A 23,517-nucleotide genomic window follows, 5' to 3' on the forward strand; every position below is an offset into this window, starting at 1 on the left:
TCCTGAAAAATCAGTCAATTACCAGTCAGCTGGTGAGGCGACCACGACCGACCTTCAGTCCTGAAGGCAGAGATGAGTCCTGACAGCACAGGTGTACGTGGGCCACGCTCACAGAAAGCACTACTACTCGCCTGAATACGAAAAGCAGCTCACCAGCGGGTTTCTGCATTCCAAAACTTACCCACCTCCCCTTACACCCTTATTCTTTCCACACGTATAGTTTAAAATCTAAAACAAGAAAAACCTTCTTGTGGCAAACAAGAAGAGGGACTTAGGTAGAGACAATTATGCAGAAAATACTCTACATTGCCGCAGTTAAAGGATCACGCACTGTAACCCTAAGGAAGTCCTGAAGCTACAAGCACCAGCCCACGCAACACGCGCGCGCACGCTAGCTTCATTGCACGTTACATCACGGACGGGCAAGGAACCTCCGTGAGGCGGATGTAAGAAACAGATACAATTGCCTTACAGAATCGCCCGTGTACTATTTGGACGTTACAACTACAACATAACATCAAACTTTTAGATAATTTATGAGGGCCACCAAAGGAAGAAGCATTCATACGTATGAAACGTCATTTGGATGTCACTACCAATATTCTGCAACTGAGAACATATTTCTCGGCTCGAACCTCAGTACTTATGAAATACTGTATCACAAAAGCAAAAATATAAGGTATCACAGAAAGGTATAAAGACAGTTCAACAAATGACTTAATTGACACCAATTTTCTACAACACTCTGGAACTCCCAAACTTCCACTTGAAAACGCATTTTTCCCTTTAGTTACCAGAACAGGTTTAAAGAGGACAGTCGACCCACCAGCACTGCTAGTCGTCGCCCTGCTCCCGCCTCAGGGGAAACCCAGCAGAGGTGCCGTTCTGTGAGCCTAGAAGCACCTACCGCTGACCTCCTTCTGAAGACCATACACACTGCCTCAGCGCAACAGCTCCACTCCAGGTTTCCTGGGGTTACATTCCCTGGGAGCTGAGTTTATAAAAGCTCTACACAAGGTAAGTAAAATCCGAATTCTCCTCAGCAGCTCCTGACCCTCTGGCTGAGGTTTCCCGACTGTTCCCCTCAAGACCCCTCTCCTTCTCTGTCTGTCTGTCTGTCTGTACGTCGACATCCACCACCCCGCCTCATTACACGTCTCCTGCCCGGTCCAGACACCCAACCACATGCCCCGAGGACTCAGCTGGCCCTTCTGCCTCACGTACAAAATTACTGGGATACTGGGGAAATACTGTACTTTTTGGGGTACATTTGAAATTTCACACACACATTCTACACACACACGTGTGTGTGTACATATATGTATATATAATCCCTCAATAAACGGGAACTTTCTGAATTTTAGCCTATCACTTAGCAAAAAAGCAATAAATACAGCTTTCACCTGACTTCCCTTATGCCAGTATGGTTTCCTGGAACCTGAAGACTCAGATGCTCCGGGGGACACTACTTCTAGGGCAGCCCCGCTGCCCCATTTGTTAAGGTGGGCACGCCTCCTTTATTACCTGATTAAATGACTCCTTCAAATAATATTCTATACTTTGATGTAATCTATGATGAATTACCTAGTTGGGCTGTTTGAATAACAACTGCGTTCATTCCGCAAATGGTCACTGCCTGCCTGTACCGCCCTAAGCTCTCTGCGTACGTGAATGAACAAGACAGACACCTCCCCACGTCCCCGCCCCCAAAGGAGCTTATATTCTAGAGGAGTTTTCTTTGCGGTTGTCAAATAATATTTCTGACCGGGGTACTGAAAATCCCTCTTTATCTTTTTCTGCAAACGCTGCGTGATCATTTCCTTGTAACTAGGCCAGATTTTTTTGGAAAGGTTCTAAAAGCATAGTTACTTTTTTCTTCTGCTCTCTATTTGACTGATGTGAAAGCAATGCTTCTAAACTTCAGAATCCCAGATTTTAGTGTGAATGGACACACTATATTTTCACAAGCATTATTTTTTGGGAATGCAATACTGTCCTTGTAATTTAGATAATAAAAATTGTACTTTTAATAAGATAGTCAATCACCACTACCTTTGACAAAAGAAATCTCTAGCAGTAATACCTGTAAGACAGTATTTTTAGTAACTGATGTAAACAAAATACCAAATACATATTTGGATATTTTAAAACAATAAATCAAGCCCTCCTCCCCATTTCTGGTATGAAGGATTATTATTAATAAAGAAAAAAAATCTCATTTATTTAAACAAACCGTGATAAGAAAACTTTAATCTTTTTAAAGTCACAAAATAGAATGTATAAGAAAACCATGAAAATACTGTTCTGCTTTCTCCTGATAAAGCAAGAACTCGCAAACGCGCTTTTCGCCGCATATCCGTCAGGGCCTCTGTTAGTCACAGCTTTCCCTCCAGGAAGATGCCCTGGCTGCACATCCACGATAAACTGTAGCTTCACTACGTTATTACTTCCCGTCTTCAACCTCTTCATTTAGACCAGTAATCACACACCTGAGGGTAACCACCGAGCTCTAGGATTTCACAACCGCTCTGTATTTTAGACAACTAATACACAGGCTTAAATTCAGCAGACTCCATATGAGCTGCGAGTAGCACTGAAATAACCCGAAGTCCTAACGTTTTTAAATAGATCATTTATTACGCATTATATGCAATATGAAATTTAATAAATCTAAGTTTAAGTATTCAAGTAACCGATCCTGTAATAGATATTTGATAGCATCATTTAAAAAATTTTTTTATTGAAGTCACATCCTTAAACAAGCATTAGTTTACATTATAAATTTCAGAAAAACTCTAGCAAAATGAGGAAACTCTCCTTATGACTGACCCGCTGGCCCCTCTATCCAACCTGCCTTAGAAAATTCCCCTTCCAGAAGCACATGCCTCCAACAAAGCTCTCCTGACCCAGCAGGTCACCAGCTATCTGTCAGTGAGCAGAAAGCCTCCTGCACAGGGCGCCCAAGTTCAAGTTCAAGCACACCACGCCCACCTGATTGCCCTGCACACACCCCCCCCCCAACCCCGTTGCCAGGTCCTTGCTTTTACTTATGCTGTTCTCACCACACAAAACGACTTTCTGATGCAATGGCTCTGCCAAAATCCTTTTATCGTTGGATCCCTAGGCCCACCTGCCAGCCCACTCACCTTGCCAAGGCCAGGCAGGATGTGACCTCTTGCTCGCTCATGTTCCCGTGGGATTTCCTGTGTTCCCTCAGACGGTTACAGGCGGCTCCTCCCCCAGCTCCCTGCCAGGGCCGCTTCCCAAATCCCTGCAGTCAGGCTACGACAACGGGGTCAACTCCTTATATTAAAAACCCTCTCTGGGGAAATCCAGAATCTTACTGAATGAATACGTTAGCAGGCTAAGAAGCAGCTGATATGTCCGTTATCTGTGAGCTGGCAACACAACACTGATAGCACTGCGGAACTACTGGTGTAAAAAGTTAGAAACCTCAAGCATTTCTGACTGTGACACTCGGATCCACCACTGCCAGGCAGCGGGTGATGAGGAAGGCACGGCGCTGAAGAACTGATGGATATTACTGTCTCGCATGACGGGAAGTTATCTAAATTCTAAGTCACAGCCGCTCCTTTTAATTCCAAGTAAGTTCAATTTATGCTTCCTTGTCACAAGGAAGAAACGAGAGGTCGTGATTATTAGAGACCTCAATTCAAAAGACCACGAGCATCTAAAAGCTCTACTGAAGGTTGGTCATAAAAACTGACTTTAATTAAAAGTCATCAACAAAGCACCATGAAAAAAGATTATCTTTTAAAAAGACTCTCGGGGGTAGGGAGGTACATAAGTAATATTCGAAGACAGGGGTCCACAGCGGCCGGGCCGCACAGCAGGAGGTGAGCGGATCCTCCGCCCCGGACCCCCCCACTGCTCCGATCCAATCCCACCCCCCGCCCCCGCCCCGGTCTGTGGAAAAACTGTCTGCCACGAAACCGGTCCCTGGTGCCAAAAAGGTTGGGGACCGCTGCTCTAAGAGGTATCCAAACTTTGGTTGGCATTTGGATCTTCCAAATGTGGTCTCGACCTCGCACTATTTACCTAGTGAATACGCCTTACTTAACAGAGCACCCTGCCTGCACGTCTGTCAGCGTGTCCCCTTCTGCAGGCTGCCTGTCTCTGTGGGGAGGCCCTTCCCTCTTTCCAGGCTGGATCCCTCCCATCTCTCCTTATTTGAATCTTATCTGTACTTCGTGGGTAGCTCACGGCTATAAACTGGCCATAAAAATCTGTAAATGCAACCGCTCTACAGATAAATTACAGTTCCACTGGTAACTATTTTAGAAAGACAAAATCAAAGATGAATGTACCACCTGGAGATGAAAGAACTCTAAGGAATTTCTAACACTCTCTCTCTCTCTCAAATCGACATGGATAGTTACTTTCCACCCCAAAGACCGCAATCTTTGAGCGACGCTGAGGCGATCCAAGGTTTCAATCTGGCCAGAGCAGCCCTGGCTGGAACGGCCCCCGTGACTGGGGAGCTGGGGAGCTGTGTGGGTCCCTGCCCGCTACCATCTGCACTGGGAGCAGGTCAGCTCGTGGGAAAGACGTAATCGTTCCTTAACATTGCAGAGCTCTCTGCCACCCACCCCATTTCATCTGAATAAAAATAAAAACGTTATAGGCTACGATAAAAAAATGAATAAAACAAAATTTATTAATTCCAGAAATACTAAACCACTTATGTCTTATTTCTACACAATAATGCACACACTAGCCCAGTAAGACTGAACTTTAAAAAAACTTACTAAACAAATTCTATTAAGTTCCTCTTTTATTTACATACGCACAAAGTTAAAATTCATTTTATGGTAATTCTACTTTTCTAATTAAGAAATAAAAACGGAGTCCACAAGTCATACCTTTTTGCTGCTACGTATCAAGGCAGCGCATCTGTCATTAGAAGAATGCAAAGACGAGCTGCCTGAGCACTGACCAAAAGCCCACGAGAGGAACATACGCAGGGAGCTTTCCAGACGCTCGCTCGTGAAGGTACGTGAGGCGTGTCGGGCGCGGCAGCCACGAGGCCCAGGGGCTGCTGAGCGCTGGGAAGCAGCTCGTGCAAGCCGAGACGTGTAGTTCAGTGCAGAGTGCACCCGCCTTCAAAGACTGAGCGTGCAAAAGAAGACTCTGAACCATCTCACTAACGACTTACATGACCACACGAAACCGTAACTGCACAACAGAAGACACACTATTAAAGGTAATTTCAGTTTCTTTTATTTTTGTAAATGCAGCTAATAGAAAATTCTGAATCACCTACACGGCCCACGTACTCTATTTCTATTGGACAGCACTGCTCTAAAACTCTAAGCTTCTCACAGTATATCTATGTTATTAGTAACCAAAGATACTAGCAGTAATCTATAATTAGGCAGATAACTGGGTAAAAACAAGATCTAACTGCAACACAATATATATGCTAACATTATACACTCTGATTTCCAACCATGAGAAGAGAACCACAGTATAATAAGTAAATATATAAAGAGTAAAGTATTCTAAGAATTACTTGCCTAAAGTTGTCCAAACCGGCATTTGAAAAGATATTATTGTATTTTTGGTCCATGTTATTTGTAAAATTAAAATGAACACAATAAGCATAACCATTTGGAATTATCCATTCCTCACCTGACAAATCAAATTCCTTTTTAAAAACTGTCTTCTGGAAAGCAGTTATATGTTCCAAAGGCATCAGGAATTATGAATTTCACTAGATACAACTTTGGAATTAAATATTAAAAGTACATTTTAAAAAATCAAAACCACATTTTCCCTTCCAGAGGCACCGATGAGAGTCACACGCAGTACAGCACTCGAGCTGCTGTCTGGCATTTGTGGCCTTTAACGTAATTTCAGGCGGGTAGAGAATGGTGACCACACACAGTAGCCAGGGGCACAAAAGAAGGCAGAGGGCTAGATCCTCAGTCCTGAAAAAAGCAGTTAAAGTGAAATAACAAAGGTCACTCCTGTGTGATCTCAGTATTTAACCTTAAAATGCATCTTGAAGCTGCTTTCCTTTCCCTTAAAAGGGAGAGAAGGAGGCTTGAGGAGAAGGAGTCTGAGAGGAGGAGGAGAGAAGGAAAGGGCAGAGGTTGAAGGGGGTGAAGCAACACCACACCTGGAATTTACCTGCAGAATAGGTACACGAGAGAACAGCGGTCAGCTGACAAAAATGATGCCCGAATAGAAGGACAGACAGCAGAAGCCACACTGCGCTTTCCCCAGAACCGAAAGAAACACGCCCCTATCAGTCAGCTGCCTTATGCATCCGATGAGAACCGGCTACAAGTTTAGAAAAGGCTGCTCCCAAATACCTTGTTTGCTCTAAATCTTCTAAGGCACCTTGGGAAAGGCTGAAGCACAGGTGCTCTCACCTCCCGCTCAGAGAGACTCAATCAGAAGCAACCCCGCTTCAAACATTCCAGCTGCAATTTCTGAGTGAGTGTGGGAGTGTGATATGAGTTACAGCATAAAAACATCATTAAAACACAATCCCCCCCCCCAAAAAAAAAAAAGCAGCAGGAGGAGGCAGACAGACTGGCCAGCCACAGCAGCGTGAGTTCAGCCTATTGTTCCCGGCGTGGAAACAGCCTGCACTCTGGCGAAAGGCTTTCAAACAATCAGTGGGCTGGGCTGACCTGAGAGCCAGGAGTATTTAAAACTCATCAGGCAGATTCAGTACAACGCTCTGCCCATCCGCCCCTTTCTCAGTGTTTGGAGCTGCTTTAGTTCTAGTCAGACAAGAGTTCTGATTCATAAACTACTAAAATTCAGACTAGAGTTTTAAAAACATTGTCAGGCTCTCTCTTTTTGGTAGGAATTACCTTAGTTCTGAAACAATCAGTTTTCAAACTCATGCCTGAGACACTCTCCCCCCAGCAGCCTGGACGGCACTCGCGGGGTAAGCGCCCTTTCTGCCAGAGAGGCTCCAGGGTCAGCTCTGCCCATCTGTCTACCGTTTGCATAAAGCACAAACAAACAACACCGTGTCATCTATCTCTTCACTCTCTGTAAAGTAAAGGAAGCAAACCACAGCGATTCTGAACTGGGCCCTACAGACGGGCTGCAGGAGGCCTCGGGGCCCGGAGGCGTGGGCGCACGACCCAGGGTGCGAGGAGGGTTCTCCAGGGCGAAGGGGCAGCTTCCCCGGGAGCCTCAGAGCGTCTGTGGCTCAAGAGTGAGACAAGGAAGGTGACCCGTCGGTCCCTGCCCGGCTCAGGCCGGTGCCCCGGGGCTGTCTGGGCCTCGCCAGGCTGGGCTGCTCCACAGCCACACCCTCCACCTGGGGACCCTACAAATACCGCCGTTCTCTACGTGTGCCAACCACCGCGTGAAAAGATGGCTCTGCTTTAGAGGGTTAACATGACTCTTCCGATTACATTATTTTAATACTGTAATTGAATCCAGTTATTTCGGTCGACCCAAGAAGTTTGCACGTAGGCCGTTACTGTAAATGTAGAGGTAAAACGTTGTTCTTTTATACAATTTATGATTAGGACAAAAATATAAAACATTGTTTCCAAATTCACAAGCGACAGCCACGCAGGGCACTTGGTCGTTTCGCACGACTTAACGGAAAGCTATTCCTGGCATGTCCACGGGAGAAACTGCAGTCACCTGGTACACTTTGGAATTGATCTTAAAAGGGAACTGAGAATTTCCCGACTCACTTCTTTGACTAGGTCTTTCCCACCTGGTCTCAATAAGGTCACTAAGGAACACAAGGGTGAAGGTCTCAAATTCCTTAAAGGACTAAACTGTAGTTCAAACTCACTTTTCAAGTGGTGAAAAGGCAGTATTATCAATAAACACTGCTTTTATCCTCTCCTTTTTAAGGCACAGGAATTTTATTTTGTGTTTTAAGCTAACTAAGTAAGATTTAAAAACTTAAAAACCGTATACAGTCAAAGCACAAACTAAGATTCAATTAACCATTCATTTTTAAATAAAATAGTAAAATATCCTAAGTACCTTTCAAATTGTCACTTTTATGTTCACTTTTAGAAAAAACAGGTTTTGGAGAAAGCCTGCAGTAAAAAGCACCTAAAACGGCCAAAAAGAAGTTGCATCGTGGATATTCTTGCACGTCCTCGGCAAACTCTACAGCAGCAGCTACCAATATTTCAAGCAACTTCCACCGTACCGTACCCAGCAGGAGGAGATTAATGGTTTTTTCTTGTATAAAAAGTACATAGAAGCCTCACAGTTTCACGAACCTCAGGAATCCACAGTGCTGAGCTGCAGAGCAGTCAGCATCTGGGTATGTAATTACGAGCTCCCTACACGGCGGCTTCACGGGCAAGCGAGCCCCGGACAGGCTGAAGCGCGTTACCGTGGAGGGAAAGCAGCCTCTAAAGAGACCAGCCACGGCCACCACAGCCCCCGAAGAGACTCACCACAGACTCTGCTCTCCCGACAACAGAGAGCCACATCTTGGTCCCTCGGGCGCACCAGCTCCTCCCGCTGAAACACAACCGTCTACCTCCCCCGGTGGCAACAGTGGCACACAGCTGGCCTCTCGAGGCTCGCCACCACGAAGCTGAGCTGGACGCCACAACCCGGACGGCACTGAGCAACTCCAGCCAGACCGATGCAAACTCGGACTCTTACGTAACCGGGCAAGCTCAGATTTTCGTTTACTCTGTACTTTATTAAACTTTAAAAAGAGCTAGAAAAATAAAAAGGAGGGAACGGTTTCTATTTTAAAAATCCAAGTTAAACAGGAAGCACCGTGCCGGCCCTCAGCTGAGTGAGAAGTAGCGCCCCAAACTTCCCCAAGGCAGGGTTTCACAGAGTGGACGGTGCACAACGGTTCCAAGGCGTCTGGATTCCATAAGACAGCCGCGGCCTGGAAGGGGCGTCGCCGGGCTGACATCAGAACCCTGCCCAGGCTCATGGCCGCGAGGCCACACGCTAATTAGGAAGAAGTAAAGAAGAACGGAGCCGAACACAAAGGCCACAGCAGCTCACAGAAAGGGCCAAAACACACAGACGCAAGTAAGGGTGACGGGGGTAGAATTTAACACGGCGGCCTGCAAGCTCCTTTCCCCAGACCTGAGGTGCGGCCACGCTGAGCGTGTGGGGGGGAAGCGCTCTGCCCCGGGCCGCACGCGTGGAGCGGGGGGCAGTCTGAGCCCGGGCGCCCGCCACGGAGGACGCCGAGCTCTGCGAGCAGAGGCCCTGCACCCCGGCTGCCCGCGCTCACTGCACGGCCTCGGAGTCCCCCGAGGCCACCTGCGCTGTCACGCCGGCTGACGCAGACCTAGCCGGGCACCAAGCACAGAGCGCTGTTTCAGCAACGTGCGTCCATTACAGGACGTGTTCACTCTTGCTCAACACTGCTTTGCGAGCACCGAAGAGACTACAGCTCAGCTGGAGAAAAAGCCACGGAGTCCACAGGTGAACTGTTAGAGTCGTGTCTCATTTTAAGAACAGACATTGCCACACTTTTCCATGCCTGAAAACGGCACGCTGTCCGGCTGCTAGAGCACGCTCTTACCCCCTTAGAGCAGCCCTATGCCTCCGACCCTCCCTCCGAGTTCCACCCGCGGGTCCAGCGACGCATGCGACAGCGCTCGCTTGTCTAGCTCAACAGGCATCCTGCTGGCTCTCAAGTCTAACACGCTCAAAACTGAGCTCTCGATTCTCTCCCTGCCGAAACGTGCTCCTTTTCAGGAGCCCCACCTTCAGTCAACACTCCCACACGCCCAGCTGCTGAAGACAGACCTGGGATACACTGTGATATTTCTCTCTTCCACTCACTACACCCAGTTCAGCAACCAAGGTGAAAGCTGCCATTCAACGAATACACATCCGCGCCCAAGATGCACCAGAAGCTGGCAGCCCTGCAGCGGCGGACGAGCCGGGGCCCGGCTGCCTGCAGGGGCGTCTGTCCCAGCGACGCCACACTGCTCCACGAGTAAACGTGCTGCCGCGGCCGCCTGGCCTCCGTCTCCACTGCCACCTCCTTCCCCCGCTGAGCGGATACTCCTGCCACTTGCAAAACCAGGCGTAGCTACCTCACTAGCCCCTGGCTGCACTTCTGAGCCCCTCGGACCACGCTCCCCAAGGCAGGAAGGATAAACTCTCAGGACTGCACTCTGAGCCCACCACGTCTTACGCGAGCCCTTCAGTGGCTACTCCCTCTAAAGCCTGCAACTGCAGCAAGCCCTCGGGCTTCTTGGAATCAGTCTCCTGGGGACCCGGCCACACGCCTCACTGACCACTGCCCTGCCCGCTTTCCCGCTGTGACCACACGCCCGCCGAGCAGTGTCTGCCCGCCTGGGCCCCGTGGGGGGCCTGCAGACCCTGCTCCTCGGCGTCAGGTCTCGCCTCCTCTCGGGTCACCTCCAAGGGCTCCCCTCGCCTCCGCGCTCTGGCCCCGGGGCCGCGAAGTCTGCGCCCGCCCCTCCACCAGGCTTCACGGCTCATCCTCCGAGGGCCAGCGCACGAGGCATCTCCTCAGGGGGCCTGCGCTGATCCCGACTCGACGCTGGCAGGGAGAGGGTTTCCTGCGGCTGCTCTTCACCCGACCCCGGCCACGTGCTTGGGGCGACGGAGCCCCGGGGCTGGCGTCCCCTGCTCCCGCCTCTCACCGGCGACCGCGGGCACGGGGACAAGGCTGGACGGCGGCCCTGAGCCCGGCTCCTTGTCCTCACTGCCCACCTCTCACCGGCGACCACGGGCACAGGGACAAGGCTGGACGGCGGCCCTGAGCCCGGCTCCTTGTCCTACTGCCCACCTCTCACCGGCGACCGCGGGCACGGGGACAAGGCTGGACGGCGGCCCTGAGCCCGGCTCCTTGTCCTAACTGCCCACCTCTCACCGGCGACCGCGGGCACGGGGACAAGGCTGGACGGTGGCCCTGAGCCCGGCTCCTTGTCCTAACTGCCCACTGACGCCTGGCATCCGGGCGAGGCCAGAGGCCAGAGGGGGTTTGGGGGGAGCCCACGCGGGGCCTCACTGTCTGCTACACTCAGGACTCGGACCAGAGGGAAGGGCCCAGAGACACTTAAGTAGATCCAACTTAAACCTACAGAAAACAGGTAGCTTTGTACTGGAAGAGATAAGGAGAATTTCAAATCTCAAGTAAGACAAGCATCTGAAATACGGTTTTTATATACATATATACATGTAAAAATCAGAAAATACGGGGGTTACATTTTTTCTGTATACTGGAGTGTGGTGGGGTAATTTTTATCCTAATAAATTTTTTTTTTCCCCTGAAAATGGGCATCTGACTCGGTGAGCAAAGAGGAAAACAGTCTGCAGCCTGTAACTTCCCACTCACATCCCCCAGTGTTCTGAGCTGTGGGCCCACCCAATCACGACAGGCTGCAAACGTGGCCCACGAGCAGGACCGCATCGGAAGGGGTGAGCGTGAGTCCCGGCCTGCAGGCCTGGCTCCTTGGCCTCCCTGGGTGAGCCCAGGTGATGCGGTGCTTCAGACCCAGGCTGCTGTGCCCCAGACCACACCTGCCTTCCACGTGCTAATACAAAGGCTCAGCTCCTCTGGCTGCTTTAGTCCCAGGGCTGTACTTCCTCCTGCACACCAATGCCCTAGAATCTCGGTTTCACCATGTCCCTTTTTTCTTCCAAACCCTTTCGTTTCTCTGAGAAACAGAACACCCCACCTGTCAATCACAGTCTTTAAAATGAGCGAAGCGCCTCCTTCCCCTCCCCTCTCCCCAGACAGGGCCGTGTGGAGCTCCCTTGCTGCGGCTCCCACGTGGTGCCCGCACGCGGGTCGCGGCCTCCAGGACCCCTGCTGCCAGGAGCTGCAGCCTGCGGGGGGCCAGGGACCCGGGGGCCCGCTGCACACGGATGCGGGAGCGGGGTGTCGGGTCCCTCCCGCCCTGGCTCCCCGGGAGCACCACCTGCCCAGCTCAGGGAGCTCGCACCCTGGCCCGTCCGCGGAGCAGTCACCCCGGGAACGCAGCGAGCCCGGGGCTCCATTCCCACGCCCTCGCCCCCTCCCAGACGCAGAACCGGACGCGCAGCTCGGCCCCGACAGCTGCTGGCCCAAGACTTAAAGGATGAAGGCCGGCAGCTCTGCCACCACCTGTCCCGCCCTACCTTTGCTGCGACAATGCTAAGGCCCATTCCGTTCTGCTTTTTGAGGGTCACCGTGATTACTTCTGGTTCTTTCCTCAGAGGCTGAGCCTAAGGGATGGAAACAGAACTTTACTACAGGCCTGAAATGCAAGTACCGCCATTCGGTCACTCGTTTTCTCTCCGGTAGTGGGGAGAGGAAACCAACGGAGAGTGGAAAAGGAAACAGTAAAAATCAATGAATACAGATACTCCTCATGGAGTAATCTGGAAAAGTAAATACCAATAGTCTTGACTCCAGAGCCTTAAAGATGAATCATCACAGATGCTATTTAAATGTTATTTAAAGAACTTAACTTATAAAATACAACTAACCTTGCATTACTATCACATGAGAAAAACCTGATCATAAAGACCAAATTAAATCTTTACTTTATTATCTTTCAGCACCAATTACTAGGTGTTCTTTAAAAAAGAAATTTACGCTGACTTTACACTGTCTATGGGGAGGACTGCAAAAACAGTGAAGACAAAGATGACCTCACATCTCTGTCTCCTGGGAAAGTTCAACAGCAAAAATACAGCAGCCACAGGCTTCAGACAGGGGGACCCGAAGTTCTGCATGATTCTGTGAAGCCCGTGGCTGGGGAATAAGTTACTGACCAATAAGATAGGCCAGTTTTTGAACAGATCCACAAACAAACGAGAAAGTGAAATTAGCCACTGAAGTTACATGTCCTGTACGTGTCAAGCCTCATGTGAAAGAGTTAACAAAAGTAAAGAAGAAAATTCCCAGTGCCCACACTGAGAGAATTTAGTTAAATACATAAGTATGCAGGCACATGGCCAAGAAATGGTAATTGTACACATGGCTTGTTAATTTAGAACCAAAGTCTGGATGAGAATATTTTAAGGGAAATAAATAAGATTAGGTGACAAAGCTTTTTAAAATATCAAGACCTGAAATCTCAAGACCTGAAATCTTCTCAGGGATCCATGAATAAACTAGAAAGTTGAAAAAAATCAGTGATTCCATCTAAGGTACTCGTTTTCCTATAAAATCTGGGAATTAGAAATTGCTGCTATTACTTGCTAGTAGCTAAACAACAGCTAATAAAGAGTACTAGCGGCACATTCACTGTATCAGTAGTTAAATATGACCTATTTGGTGTAACAGCAATCACCAACTAATTCAATTTTTGGAGATGCTCAAATCTAAAGTTTGCTACTTTAGATGTTAATCTAAAGTATTAGTGGCACATTCACTGTATCGGTAGTTAAATGTGATCTATTTGGTGTAACAGCAATCACCAACTAATTCAATTTTTGGAGATGCTCAAATCTAAAGTTTGCTACTAAGCAAAAATAATTACTTTGAATTTAATATACAAAACACACATCACACTGTTCACCTTACATTAAGTGTTGTCACCTTACATACTCTTGTTTTCTTAGAAATTAGGTAAGTATTAGGCACAATGTTTTGACTAAGGAATAAGTTAGGACACCACAAGGAAGTTTCTAAAGCTTCAGAAGACTCATGGCTGTTTTTCATAGAGGAGAATCCCCAAATCTTGGCCCGGGCACACCGGTATCAGGGCCAGGGGACTGACTGCCACGTCCATCGCACGTAACACACTGACCCCGTCCACAGTAACCTGCCAAACGTGTGGTCACATCTGCTAGGCTCCTCTGAACCCTTACGTGGCTTAAGAGGGAATTACATGTTTAAGGTAAATGGAACGGAACAAACAAGTTCTAAAAGGAAAAATTTCATTTGTTTGTATTTTTCCTGGAGTGACTTGCTAGTGTACGTAGCATACGACAACTCTGGTCTGGCATCACTTTCTAAGACACGGAAAAGCACCCTTTCTTGTTTAAAACTCTCTGTGGGAAGCAAGGCAGAATTTTCCCTAAAATCTATGAGGCTAGTGAATGCTGGGATGACCGCTCTTTCAGACAGATACAAAATGTTAGTAAATGATTTGGCACACATTTAAGACAAGGTAGAACTGACTAGAAAAAAGAAAATACTTTTACCAAAGAAAAATTTTCTAATAAAACCCATTAAGACTACCATATTAATATATTTTTAAAATAGGTATTATGGTTGATGTAACCGTGGGTATAAGTATGTTTTATTTTTAAAAGTACCATTTGTTTATAGACAAAACTATATAGACGTGGCCTGAAAATAAAAATATTTTCAAATCGTAAGGAACATGTTTCCTTTTCTTGTCCATCTGTCATTCTCACAATACTTGCCAGTTCTGTGTTCTCCCGCATAAGGTGACTCTCATAATCTGCACCTTCAAAATATATTGTCCAAGTGCCTGGTGAACGTGGGTGAGGAATTAACCTGCAAAATCCTGGGGAGAAAATAGGCAAACTGTTAAGAATGAAAAGCACACCACGTCAGACCCATCATCTTCAACAAGGGAAGCAACAGAAAGCAGCAACTGCTACCTAATGACAACATTTATTTTTCTTAATTACTTTTATTCTCTCTGAAAACTGAATTATCAGACATTTAAAATTGTGTATTTGCTTTGGTCCAGTGGAATTTCAACACCAAGCAGAGAAGTGAAATTGGTCTCCCCTCTTCTTTATTCCGAAGACTTCTTCCCTTACATCAATGAAAAATTACAGAAGTGCACTGAAATCGCCTCCTTGCAGATTGGTCTGCTCTGCTCAACTAAGAGCGCCTCAGTCACACTGAGAATCTCTAACACAGGAGAGGAAAGAGGGGCCAGAGAACGGCACCAGCACAGACGTCTGCGCACAGGCTCACACGCTGGGGTAAACGATTTATTCCACTCGTATAGCAATTCTGGGGTAGGACTGGCCTCCTTCTCATCACTCTTTGCCCAAATTTCCTGACAAGTCACACTCACTTAAATTTCTTCCAAACGAAATTTAGAATCATTTTATACTGTTTTAAAGAATATCTCTGATATTTTCATCAGGGACAAATGACATCTTTACAAAAGTAAGCCTATGTCATTCCTCATTTGTCAGATCTTACAGAGTTTCTCAGAGATTTCGTGACAAAGTCAGATCACACAGGCCCTGCACAATTCTTCTGTTCTCCAAAGTGGTCTTATTAGCAGCAGCTAACAATTACGAAGAGCACACTGCTTGCCAGACACGCGCTGGTCCCGATGACCTGGGCGCTGGGCGTCGGGCGGCTGGGGTCCTGGCTTGCCCCTGCTGGTACCCGCATCCGCACTAGTGTCCCCCCAGCAAGGGTCACTTGGGCTGTTATCTTTGGACAGTTATGAGGTTGTTTGTGGTAGAGGGAAAAGAAGACGTCACAAATATACTCAATTAAAATATGGGTACAAATTATTTTTACTTAGTTTTAAGTCCTTTTTTTTTAAAAAAAAATCACTGTTTCAATCCAGTTTCATTGAAATATTACCTACAATTTACTTCTCTTTCCCATGTTTTAGGGAATCATAATTGTCACGGTTTTGAAACGTCAACAGCTGTAATTTTCTAATTTTTTAAACATCAGGTTTGCACGACGTCTGGACCATGTGCACACAGACGGTTTACTTTCTCAGCATCAGGAACGCATCTCAGGTCAGGTATGAGTCCGTGCTGGCTTTATGGCTTCTCTCATAGAATCGTATTACACGAAAACGCCAAAGGAACATAAATTGAGAGCACAAAGCGGTTCTTTATTCGGCTTACAAAAAATTGAGCATGAAGCATTAAAACCGCTGACGTCATAGAAGAAAACACCCAGTTGTCTGTAAGTCTTATTTAAAAGCAGCTTTGTACTTGGCTGCATTATCATCTAAGATGTATGAAACAGCGTGGGGCTGCCTAGACCGTGAGGAAACACCACATACGCCCTACAACGAATCACTCGGGAAAGCCTACGGGGAAGTCACGGAGAAAACAGCATCATCCGGTCAGGACCGCACCGCCCCCAGGCTGGCAAAGACCTTCTCCGCAGCACCTACTGTGGAGCCGGCAGCTGGGTACCCAGCACGCCTAGCTCGTCCGACGGGTGCTGGTGAGTCAGCCTCCGCAGGCTTGTTCACAAGGTCCCGAAGAGCAGCCCTGGCAGCACGTGGCCCCGACGGCCCTCTGCCTGGCACTGAGCAGGCGCAGACCAGGGACGACCGGCAGCCTGTCCTGCCGGACTCCCACTCCAACACGCAGACGGACGCACGCGGACGGCGCAAACGCTGGCACCAAGCATCACCACAGAAGGGGAGACCCACGGGCGGGGAAGGCGGCAGCCGTGTGGGGGAGAGGCTGAGCCCCCAGACAAGGGGTGCTGGCTGGAATTTCAGAAAACAGGGCCACGGCCAGGAGTCAGGCAGCGGGAAGCGGAGCAGACGCGGGGCGCGACCACCTGGGTGCACGGCACACGGTCCAGTGCCGGGAACACGGCTCGTGCACTTGCAGGCAGGGGGCCAGGACTGGCAGGGGATGGTGCCGCGCCCAACGGCAGGTGACGGGGACCTTCAGAGCAGGAGGGCAGGCACGAGCCCGGCGGTGAAGGCGCAGGACTGCTGCGTGAGTGGCGGGGAGCCCACGGGAGCAGGGAGGACACCCCAAAGCAGTCCCACGGCCCCAAAGCGGCCGCCCCGGCCACCACCTCCCTACCAGGCCCCCGCTCAGGCCGCTGTGGCTCAGGGACTCGCGCTGCCCGACTGAAGCTCTCCCAGACGTGAGCGCAGCCCACACCCCTTCCTCCCGCCCCGCTCGTCCCAGAGTCAGGGCTGAACTGAGGGCTCTGCCGGCCCGCCCCTGCCCCCGCCCCTTCATCCTGCACACACACCGATGCTTTAAGAACCACATCCCACCCTGCCTGCGCTTCTCCCAGGACAGCACCAAGAGCTCAGTCAGCGCTCCTGGGAGGGTCACAGACACACCTGCCAGCTGCTGTACAAACACAGTTCGTTACAAGCAGCAGCCTTTATAAAATGAATTTTTTAAAACGATCAAAACCTTTGAAGATGTAAAGACCTATTGTGGTGAGTGAAACATTCACTGAAGTTACACTCACTAAGTTTATATATTTATATATCTACGGACCTTAATTTAAGCAAATAAAAAAAATAATAATAGAAAAGTTAACTCCTAAATTTTGCATCTCTTTTGCTACTCATCTGAGCTCCACATTACAAAAAAAACAGCAGACTAGAAGTGAAATCTGGTCTAATTTAAAAGCTCGTGGTTCAGGTATAACTGTGGTACAGGCAGACCTCATTTTATCGTGCTTTGCAAAGATTGTTTCCCCTACAGATTGAAAGGTCTGTGGCAGCCCTGCATCAAGCAAGGCTATCGACGCCACTTTCCCCACAGCATTTGCTCACTTCATGTCTGTGTGTCGCATTCTGGTAATTCTTGCACTCTTTCAAACTTTTCCATTACTATCATGTCTGTTATGGTGACCTATGATCTGTGATGACTAAGACTTGTTGAAGGCTTGGGCGGTGATCAGCATTTTTCAGCGATAAAGTACTTTTTTACTGAAAGCATGTCCACTGCTTTTCAGATGTAATGCTTTTGCACGCCTAACAGACGGATTACAGCACGGTGTGAACGTAACTTCCACACATGCACTGGCAACCAGAGCTTCACGCGCCTTGATTTCCGGCGGCATCCTCTTCATCGCCATGGCCTGGAACCAGACCCACAACGCCTCCGAGGTCGGCCTGTGTCTTCCTCGGCACACGTCAACAAGAGAGTGGACAGAGGGCATGGAGTAAAAGCGGGAGACGCGCTGCGCTGTGCCCGTGCGTCAGCATACACGCGTGTGCGAGCCTGGCGTCGTGACGTGCCCGGGCTCGCCCTCGTGCCACAGTGCCAGGGGCTCCACGCTCAGCAACCTGCTCAGTCCTCAAGACAGCCCCGTGGGGTGGCACTGTCGACACGCCCACTGCACGGGGGAGGTCCAAGGTGACAGAGGTCAGAGCTCAGGCCGTCTGGTTCTAGCGCTGGGGCTGCTCTTGACGGCTCTGCTCTGGGGGCCCCAACGAAACTTACGGTCCGGGTCTGTAGGACAGATGGAGCTCCCAGGCTCACACAGAACCCAGAAGGGAGGAGAGCCAAGGTCCCCTCTGCTGTGACGGTGACACCAGGCGAGCAGAGACGTGCTCCCGGGCACCGGGGCAACACCCGGGACCCCGCGGTCAGCACGCTTCTGACCCCACCTCCCCACGGGACGCTCCCTTCCAAGCCGCCGGACCCCCAGCTTCTTCAGAAGCACACAGGGCGCACACAACACGGGTGGGCTGACACACACCGACACACGCGCGCAAGGCTCACTTGCACGCGGGCCAGCTCGGGTGCCAGGCGTGGGCCCCGCCACCCACCTCTCTGGCACAAAGGGTCCAGAAACTCCTGCAAGCCGTTTGGGATGTTCCTGACGACGTCGCAGGAGTAGCCGTCCTCGGGCAGAAGGAACGGCAGCTGCAGGTCGGGGTCCTCCTCCAGCTGCACCTCCCGCCCGTCACTGCGTGCCAGCTCGTCGGCCGTGTTCTCCGCCACACCAACCACGTGCTCCATCAGGTCCTGGTTGGGAAGCAGACACAGAGCTAAGGACCCGCTCGGCGACGGGCGCAGCCGACCAGCAGCTGGTAGAACGACGTCCAACCGCGCGTAGCGTGGCTACGTACACACACGCAGCGAGGGCGAATTTATCAACGGTTCACATCAGCTCGCGAAGCAATAGAACATCAGCACAGCACATACTCTGAGTATATCAGCTACCATATTAATTATTAATTTCAAAAGATCTGTAGTTTTAAATAGAAAGAAATTGTTCGATCACGAGAAAACGGTCTTTCTCCCTTCTCAAAAGTAATTTTTTCCTTGCACAATTTTTTAACATCCAGTTGCTAATAACCTTATTTTTATACTTAACGACATCGGAAAAAGCTCACACAATGTTAAATGTAAAAAAAAATCAGGACAAAAATACCTATTCCCAGCTTACGCAGGGGTTATTGCCCTATTACGGGTTTATGGGTGATTCTTGTTTAAAAACTTTCCGTTAGGGAGATAACGTACACACAAGGACGGTTCACAAATCCTGACTGTACAGCCGAGCACGCGACCACCCCGCCCCCGCCAACCAGCCTGCTCGGGGGACCGAACCACACCCGCTGCCCTCACCGCCGCCCTCACTGCCCTGACCTCCGTCCCCAAAGTCTCAGCCACCCAGGCTTCTAGCCCGCCTCCTCCTGGGTCCCCAGGCCCGTGCAAAGGGAAGCCCAGGGTGCAGAGCCGGCATCTGACCTCCCGTGTGGCCGTGCAGCACGTTAGGCTCCTTTCCCGGACTGCGACACGGTCTATTTGGGGACAGGCGGTGGCTTCCAGGTTTGGGCGATTCTGTACCTGTCTTCTGCAGGCATACACCCCGCAGTGGAGATCAATCCAGCCATCCAATTAGGTTGCCTCTCTACCGAACTCTCAGGGCACCTGCGTCCAGCCGAGGCTGACTGTGGCAGTGAGCGCACGCAGCGTTCCTCTCCGTAAAGAGCCAGCTGCGGCACGTACTGTCTTCTGTTTCTCACCCTCGGTCCCTTCTAGGAGGCATCCCCAAACAGCAGACTCCGTTCTGGACAAGAACCTGGGTTTTACCGGGCAGACACCTCTGCACAGGTTGGGAGGCCCTGCAGCTGCTGCTGCGTGAACACAAGGATGGCACTCGGGGTCTCAGGTCACAGTGCCGCGCCCGAGAACTCAGACGTCAGGGCAACTTCCTCACTCCCCGGCCCGGCTTTCCAACGATTTTCCAACAACCTCATTCCCCGAATTAAATCCCTTTCTACTTAACATGCTTATGTAGTTTCTACTTCCTGCACCGACCCGTAACTCATACAGACATCAATAGCAAAAGTGACCTTGTGAGATGACCAAGTGAATTATCTTATTTACTAAAGAAATAAGGGAACTGATTACATAAACTTTCCTTTTTCTCCACATTTCCCTGTGCAGACACGGCCCGCATGGAGTGGCAGTGTGGTGTTGTCACTTACTGTAGGGACAAAAGGCTCATCGGGTGCACAGTGGTAATTCTGAAGTAAGGCTTGAAGTTGCAGTGAATTTAACTTGAAGCAGGTACTGTTTATATTTGGGATGTCTTCGGGTGCGTACTTATCCATCGTGAGCAAAGTGGTTGCCTATTTTAGAATAAGCAACATGAAATATCATGATTTAAAAGGATTTCATAAATATTCCCCTTTACATAACATTTGTAAAACTGCAATAACTTGCTAATTTGATTTTGAAATGCAGGGTGTTTTTAAGAAAATACAGTTCCATTAACGTTACCTATATGTGTTAAACTGAACTCAAAGCATTGTAAAGGTTTTTAGATGAACTCTGTTTTATTAAAATATATATTTATAATGAGACTCAATAATTTATGTTCAGAGAGCATTTAAAACTTCTTAGAAACTTAAACATTTATATAACCATTAAGATCACCAATTACTAAGGTCTGAGTAAAATACCATTGTAATGACTTCTTTTTTAAAAGATTTATTTATTATTTATTTATTTGTTTGTTTTATTTATTTATTTTTGGCTGCGTCGGGCCTTAGTTGCAGCACGTGGGATCTTCGTTGAGGCACGCGGGATCTCCCGTTGTGGTGGGCAGGCTTCTCTCTAGTTGTGGTGCACGGGCTCCAGGGCGCGTGGGCTCTGTAGTTTGCAGCACGTGGGCTCTCTAGCTGAGGCGCACGAGATCAGCAGTTGTGGCGCGCAGGCTGAGTTGCCCCGCGGCATGTGGGATCCCAGTTCCCGGACCAGGGATCGAACCCACGTCCCCTGCACTGTAACATGGATTCTTTCCCACTGGGCCCCCAGGGACGTCCCTGTAATGACCTTTTTAATAACGAGCTGATTCAATCCAAGTAAGAGGGCAGAAACCTCTTTTGAAACTAAATCTTTTTAAGAGACTGAGGAAAAAAATACAAAATTATACACTGTAATAATACTAAAAAAATGTCCTAGGGTACGAGGCTCTAGATACTCATTTCCTTAACTGCAAAATACCAGTTCCTAGTCTTTGAACACCTAGGAAATTCCTAGAACTGGTGAAGCCATTAGGACATGGCTCTTCTGTACTCCTTTGTTCCTTTCTTCTTCTCTTGCTCTGTTCCTGGTGATTTGATGATTTTCTGGAGTGGTGTACTTAGATTCCTTTTTCTCTTTATCTGTGTATCTGCTATAGGTTTTTGCTCTGCGGTTACCTGGCTTTGTATTCTTAAAGAGGCAATCATCATCCGTTTTCAAATTGGAATTTATCTTTCAGTATGGAGCTTTATGAAATATACCTTACTATTCTCAATTTAAAAAACCCTTTAAGGTATTTATTCTACTGAGTGCCACCTGTTACGGGCTGTACTGCATCCTCCAAAATTCATATGGGGAAGTCCTAACCCTGTTTACCTCAGAATGTGACCTTATTTGGAGACACGATCCTAACAGAAGGAATCAAGTTACATCAGGTCAGTAGGTCTGGTGTCCTTATAAAAGGCGGGTGTTTGGACACAGATGTGCATCCAGGAAGACAAAAGGCAGAGACGGGGAGGGGTGGTGTGTCCACAAGCCCGGGGACACCGAAGACTGCCAACAGCCAGCAGAGCCCACGGAGGCCTGGAGCAGATTCTCCCTCGCGGGAACCAGCGTGCCCTGACCTTGCTCTCAGACTTCTGGCCTCCAGAGACAATAAATTTCTGCTGTTTAAGCCACCAAATTTGTTGTACTTTGTTCAAGCAACCCAGGCAAACTAATAAACCACCGTTTCATTATCTGTACATGTGAAAAACCCCAAAAGGAGGGTGCTGAGTTCCGCGGAGTCCACGTTCCCCCCGTGATAGAACCAGAGACGTGTACGACAGCGCCCACTGAGCGGGGAAGCGGGGCTGGGACCACCCACCTGCACGATCCTGCTGAGGTGACAGTCGGCTGCCAGCTCCAAGCCCTGCTTCTCCGCCCAGGCCTCCACGTGCCCGAGCTGCTGGCGGATGATGGCGCCCCAGTAGTGGGAGCACAGCCCCGACTCGGGGTCGGTCACCAGCCTGTTGAACAGCCACATGTTGATGAAGTGGAAGAGCTGGGAGAAGAGCTGGATGGTCAGCGCAGCGTTGACCCGGCAGCGGCGCAGCAGCGCCATGGCCCCCGTGAGCGTGTGCAGCACGTCGTCTGTGCAGAGAGACGGCACTGCGTCACCGAGGGGGCTCCGGAATTAGCGGTAAACGCGCGTTAACGTCTGCTCAACCTCTTTAGAACAGCAATCTCATTGCAACAGGAAGCAGAGACGTGGTCTCGAACTACCAATACGTAGCGGTATGAACTGCATCTACTTAAGTTCACCCGGACAGACTTCTGGGAAAGCCTGATGTCGCACCAGCGTGATGCGACAAAATGAGAACTCTTCTTAAACAAGACACGTGGTGGTTACAATTTATTATTTAAAGAATGCGAAATCCAATAGGATGTCTCATTTACTTTCATAATACCTCCCTCTCACATACAGCAAATATTAAAATGAAGCTAAACAAGCAGGAGAAGGAGGGAAGGAGGGGACGAAGGAGAAAAAGAGAATCCTAACCTATTTTTGGTCTTTGCAGACTGTTCTCCTCGGGGTCGTCCAGAAAGGCTGGCATGTAATTATTCAGTTCTGACTGAAGACAGTGAACCAGGTATCTGATAATACATAAACAATTTTAATAATCTCAGAATGACGCCCTGCTATTATCAGACATAATATCACAAGTGAAACAATTCGTACTGTTTAGAAATATCTTCCATGTAAAAAATATATGTAATAGTTCTACTCTCAGGATTCTTGAAACATAGATAATTGAATTAAATTTATTAAATCAATGCATCTTGCATATAGTTATTTATGCTTCTTGATATCCATCTTCAATTAGGGTAAATAAAAACCCTTAAAATTAGTTTTGAAAATTTAACCAGAAAACATGATTTAAATCTTTACAGAATAGTATCATCTCCAAACACATGTTCTTACTTAAAGGCCATTTGAACCAAGTGTGCTAGAACATCCTGGGCATCCAACGTGATTCGACTAAGATCTCGGTCCTGCTTTATGAAGTTGAGAAGCTCAGATGCATTTGCCATCCAGAAAGCAAGTGCCCCTGCAATATTCTTCTGTTTCTGTAGACAGAACACGTTTCCATAAGCAACCACAGGACAAACAACAATAATAAAAATAAAAAGGAATGCTCTTGAAAAGCTGCTGAAGATAGACCAGTACCTTCCCATTTTCACCAAGGTATTTACCACAGATACCAGATACTTGCAGAGGAATTTGGGTACATACATAGCAATGGAAAGTAAAAACCCACTGCAACTTCTTAGGATTCATGTATAGCCACACGGATCTAATGAGCTACAATTTATGGAATCAGTGGGGGAAAGGAGGTATCAAATAATACAACA

At 48.6% G+C, this 23,517-nt stretch overlaps 1 protein-coding gene across 13 annotated transcripts in view; it reads right to left on the reverse strand.

The window, feature by feature from the left end:
* AFDN (afadin, adherens junction formation factor) overlaps positions 1–23,517 on the reverse strand; it is a 134,167-nt gene that overhangs the window by 24,135 nt on the left and 86,515 nt on the right. For all 13 annotated transcript variants that reach the window (XM_036871618.1, XM_036871624.1, XM_036871623.1 and 10 more), the window contains 7 exons: positions 23,087–23,232; positions 22,664–22,758; positions 21,989–22,254; positions 20,082–20,225; positions 18,414–18,612; positions 14,341–14,444; positions 12,100–12,186 (listed from right to left, as the gene is read on the reverse strand). In XM_036871618.1, the coding sequence (XP_036727513.1) occupies positions 12,100–12,186; positions 14,341–14,444; positions 18,414–18,612; positions 20,082–20,225; positions 21,989–22,254; positions 22,664–22,758; positions 23,087–23,232 (1,041 nt within the window). The remainder of the gene's footprint in view (positions 1–12,099; positions 12,187–14,340; positions 14,445–18,413; positions 18,613–20,081; positions 20,226–21,988; positions 22,255–22,663; positions 22,759–23,086; positions 23,233–23,517) is intronic.

The sequence above is a fragment of the Balaenoptera musculus genome, chromosome 12, assembly GCF_009873245.2.
Source record: "Balaenoptera musculus isolate JJ_BM4_2016_0621 chromosome 12, mBalMus1.pri.v3, whole genome shotgun sequence".
In the NCBI taxonomy this organism is placed as follows: domain Eukaryota; kingdom Metazoa; phylum Chordata; class Mammalia; order Artiodactyla; family Balaenopteridae; genus Balaenoptera; species Balaenoptera musculus.